The sequence below is a fragment of the Mauremys reevesii genome, linkage group 2 (genome assembly GCF_016161935.1).
Source record: "Mauremys reevesii isolate NIE-2019 linkage group 2, ASM1616193v1, whole genome shotgun sequence".
In the NCBI taxonomy this organism is placed as follows: domain Eukaryota; kingdom Metazoa; phylum Chordata; order Testudines; family Geoemydidae; genus Mauremys; species Mauremys reevesii.
The window spans coordinates 220,040,378-220,045,400 of NC_052624.1; the positions used below are offsets into that span (position 1 = coordinate 220,040,378).

At 39.5% G+C, this 5,023-nt stretch overlaps 1 protein-coding gene across 1 annotated transcript; it reads left to right on the plus strand.

Moving 5' to 3' along the window:
• Positions 1-1,030: 1,030 nt before the first annotated feature.
• Positions 1,031-1,669, plus strand: LOC120396636 (exosome complex component RRP43-like). The gene has a single exon (XM_039521661.1). The coding sequence runs from the start codon at positions 1,100-1,102 to the stop codon at positions 1,544-1,546; it is 447 nt and encodes a 148-aa protein (XP_039377595.1). The 5' UTR covers positions 1,031-1,099; the 3' UTR covers positions 1,547-1,669.
• The last annotated feature ends 3,354 nt before the right edge of the window (positions 1,670-5,023 follow it).

Here is a 5,023-nt window from a genome sequence, read left to right on the forward strand (position 1 = left end):
GGCACAGACTACAGCCAAAAGTGTCAAGTTGGGTATCCCACTTGAGATGCCTGCGGTCTGATTTTTTTTTTCAGAATACTTACCATTTTATGTGTTCAGAGCAGAACTCCCATTGTCTTCAGTTGCAGCTGTGAGTACCTAGCACTTTCGCAAGCCAGATCCCAGGTTTGTCTCAAGCTGAGGTATCCCAAAAATGAGGACTACATAGAGGCCACCTGTGAAAATGTTGGTTTATATGACTTGCCTAGCATCACATAGGAGGTTACCAGAAGGCTATCCTTTCTCCTGCTGCAGCCCACTCCTCATATATCACACTTCCAACTTTTACAACACGAGATAGGATTCCTACAGAGAATAGCTTCATTCATTACACAACCCCAGTTCATTCCCAGAGCACTGTTCAGTTTCTCACTGAATGAGGCAGTAATTGCTGAATGCCTCATTGAGGTAATGAGTAACTGGTTGCAGGAGTAGGATGTTAATGTCTACTATATAGACATGGCACTGTATGTGTGGATGGAGACACATACTAGCCATTAGGTTTCACAGGAATTTCTTAAATAACAAAGCAATGTTAAGTTGCTGGAATAATTGATTCAGTTCCAAATTCTCCAGGGAAGTATCTTCTAGTGACCACAGAACCTTCTTCCCCAATCTCCCAGCCTCGCTCTGTTCTCTTCTGCTACTATTCCCCCTCAAATCCCACATGATACCACCCATCTCATTGCCTCTCCCCATCCACAGCTACTGCCCACCATGCTCCACAGTCCTTAGCTCCTGCCCCTGTCTCCTCTCATGTCCCCACTAAGCTGCTTCCTCTATCCTCTACCTCTGGTTCTGCCCATGTTCTGCTTCTATTCTCCCACTTCCTTCTGTTTCTGTCCTTACCCCCCATCTCTCTTTCCCTCACAGGCTTCTATCTCCCCTCCCTGCAAGCTCTTACCCCTGTTCCCCCTGCTGCATCTCTTCCCTTCCCTGACGTATTCCCACCTGCATTCAACCCCTCTGTTCATCAAGCTTTTGACCCGGACCTCCTGGGGAAGAGGCTCAAGCAGCTAGCCAGTTCATTGCAGATGTGATTGAAAATTCAGAAATAATAATGAAAGAAGATCTGTGCATTGCACATGGCAAGCTTGCTTGGGTTCTATACTGCGATTTCATATGCTTGGACTATGATGGAAACATTTTGGATGCCTGCACATTTGCTTTGTTAGCAGCTTTAAAGAATGTACAGTTGCCAAAATTTACTATAAATGAAGAAACAGGTTTAGCAGAAGTCAATTTAAAACAGACAAATCCTTTGAATATCAGAAAGCATCCAGTTGCTACATCGTTTGCTGTATTTGACGACACAATACTCATTGTTGATCCGACGGCAGAAGAGGAGGACCTGGCAACTGGAACTGTAACCATTGTAATGGATGAAGAAGGCAGACTATGTTCTGTTCATAAGCCAGGTGGTAGTGGCCTAACAGCAGCAAAACTTTCAAGACTGTATCACCCGGGCCGTTACAAGACACAAAGAAGCGAAGAAGCTGATAGATAAAGTGATAAAAAGTATAAAACCAAAATAAACGTAAGGCAAGGTCTCTTCAAAATGGATTTGTAAAAACTGTATTTGTTAGAGTATTCACCAACCTTTTATACTAAATAAACAGATATCAATACTTTTTTTTTTTTTTTTTTTTTAGTAAGACTGCCACCTCCTCACTGCCAGTGTGCCAGCTGGGGGGACCATTGAGAGCACTGGAGAGAGAGTCTCCCTGCTGTTTGTTCCAGTTCTCAGTGCCACAGTGGCTCCCAGATGGTAGGAGGAGCAATTGCAGTGAAAACGCAGCTCAGCCCTTGCATCTCTGGGATATGGGGCTTGCTGAGTACGAACAGAATCATCAGAAAATTCTAACTAATCTTCACTGAGCATGTTCAAGCTAAGCCCCCCCACCCCCACCAGACTTACAATGGCCAAACAGCAACATTTTATGGATACAGCAAAAGGCATGTCCCTGACACTGAGCAATACCCCTGCTAAACTGAAAGTCCCTGCTTCAAAGAACCTAGTGGAATAAAATGATTGTAAGAGTTGCTTTAACTTGGCCATAATAATGTTTTTCTCCCTGGCTTTTAATTCTTGGAAATGGCTCAACCGTTTTAGCTGAAGGTATCTAAAACACTTCGGCCTGAGGCAGACACCTGCCTTGGAAAATTTCAGCCCAAATTGTTTAAATCTTCAAAGTGAGTATTAGTAACTGAAAATAGGGTCTTATAATGCAGAGTGTCAGACAAACTATAACTAGAGGTGTTGCTATCTACACTACTTATAGCACTAGTTCGGTATAATGACTTTGGCCTTGCCTACCCACAAACTAGCATTGATTTAACTAAAATCTATTTAAATCTAATCTAATTAAAACTGAGCAAGCCTCTGTGTAGATGATCTTAAATCATTTTTTAAAATGGCTTATATTAATTTAGTTAGTTAATTCCTTGAGATGGGTTTACTCAGAAAACACATTGATTTAATTAAATTAGTTTCTAAATCAAATTGGTGGTCTTATTATGTGTACACTTATGAACAGGTTTGTGTAAAATCAATTTAGCTTACTGAAGATTTTAAACATCAAATTAATAGGAGGCTTCTGATAAAGGTGTTGGACCCATGTAATTAAATTGATTAGTAACCAATTTAGTTGAGGCAGTGTGCCTTCTTTGTGTAGACCGCTTACCAAATTAAGCTAAATCAATATACATATTTTAAATATCAGTTTAAGAGTGTCCTCACAGGCATTTGCCCTGCTTTAACTAAATTGATTTACCCTTTAAACACACCTTTAATTAAACCGGTACATATTTGGGTATAGAGCAGGGCTTTCTGACCAACTGTTCTGCTGAACTCGATAGCATTGAAGACCTTTCTGATAGAAAACAGGGACTATTTGTGTGAAGTGTACTCATTATTCCTCCATCTTGTAGTTATGAGTTGCTCAGAGATTTTAAATAATAAATCTGCATTATTTTCTCACGTGATATTGAGAATTTCAACCAAGTGATAAATATCTTGATTAGACCCTTCCATGACATATTGGTCAGAATGCTGGCCAGGGAGGAAGAGAGAAGAACAACTATTTCATACTACTGAAATGACAGTGCTCAGGGGCATTCTGAGGCAGATGAGAGTTAATAGACTTTGCAACGAGACAGTAAGTGCCATGATGCAGGTAATACTCATCACAGAAAAGCTGAGGCAGTATCATCTGAGATGGTTGGGTCATGTGAAATGACAAGATGTGGGATATGTAGGCCAGAGAATACAGGAGTTGTCATGGGACAAGGACCACAAGGACAACCTAGAAAAAGGTGGTTTGAGATGCTGAGTACATGGATAAGGTTGGTGTCAGCATGGAAGACACACTTGACAAGAACACTTGGAGATGAAAAATGAGACTGTTGATCCCGATTGATGGGATAAGATGATGAAGAAGCTATTGAGAATTTCAGATCAGATTCAGCTTTGAAGTGTACTTATTAGTGGCTTCTGGATATAGTAATACTGTATTTTTACACAGTACTTTTCACTTCAGGATAGCAAAGGACTTAAAAAATATTAATGAATTGTCGCATAATAGCTATGTCAGAGAAGGAAACTGAGGCATTAAAAGGTTAAAGAACTTGTCCAAGATCACAGACAAAGGCTGAGAGGAGAACTGAGAACTGAGAGGAGAACCCGGATAACCTGAGTAACTTAAAAAAAATTAAGGCCATGATTTGAGGACAACATTTATTATTGGAACATGTGAACAGCGTATACTGTATAGCTAATCATTAGGGTAAAGATGCTTGAACTGAAAGTGTCAGCAATGTCTTAAGGCTTGTCTATACTGCAGGCTAAATCGATGCCACTGTGATTGATGCATCGTTGTTGATTTAGTGGGTCTGGTGAAGATGTGATGAGTTGATGGGAACGCGCTCTCCTGTTGACTTCAGTACACCACCTGCTCAAGAGGCAGAAGGTAAGTCCACTGGAGAGCATCACCTGCCTACATAGCATGGCATAGACACCACATTAGGTCAATGTAAGCTACGTTGCTTATGGGAGTGATTTTTTCACATCCCTGAGCAATGTAACTTCCATCGACTTAAGAGGCAGTGTAGACCAGGCCTTAGATTTCAAATACCCCTCCTTTCAAAATAAAATCATATATTTGTTATCACAGCTGTATATATAGCACTTGTAATATTATTTTGTCTGACATAGGAAAATGTCAAAGTAAGTTAAAAATATAATGTTATCAGAAACTAGGTTCTTACAGCTTTAAAAAACACAAACAACCCAACTGATAGTTTTAAGAAGTAGGAGTGTATCATCTTCTGTAACACTTTAACAAACAACAATTCAATGAAAGTCAAATATAATTCCACGCCTTTGCTTATCAGAGTAAAAACTTGTTTTATGGAGTATTCCTTGCAGTTATCAAGGGAATATAGTTATTGTTCATGTAAAGGGTGGCAGCTCCATTTACCCATAGAGAATATATTTAGGAACCAGCAATCTTGGGCTCTTTCCAAGGCATTGTGGAATTACTTTACAGTGTCTGATTTACTTTAAAGCTTCTTGTTATGGCAGTTTAGAAACAAAATTTATTCTGCACACATCCTGTTTAAAACAAATTTTTCTCCTCTGTTAAACAAAGATAAAGAATATTAGAATATGTTTTTGCAGCTAAAGGTTGCATCTTGATTAGCTAAAAAGGTAAACCAATATTTGTGGATTCATGAACTGATCGTTTGGCATGATGCAATTTTTTATTTCAAATATATAGGTTGTTATTTCTCACTTGCAAACTGGGCCTTAGTGTTACTCATATTGTGCCATCATTATTTTGTTTTACCTTTTGAATTTTTTACACAAGTATATTGGGGCTTTTTGTAAGCTAGTACGAATTAGAGAAAATTTCCATGACTGTGTGCATTGTGTGCGTATTCAGAGAACATTCTTCTGTCAGGGAGTGAGATCCTGTTCCCCTTG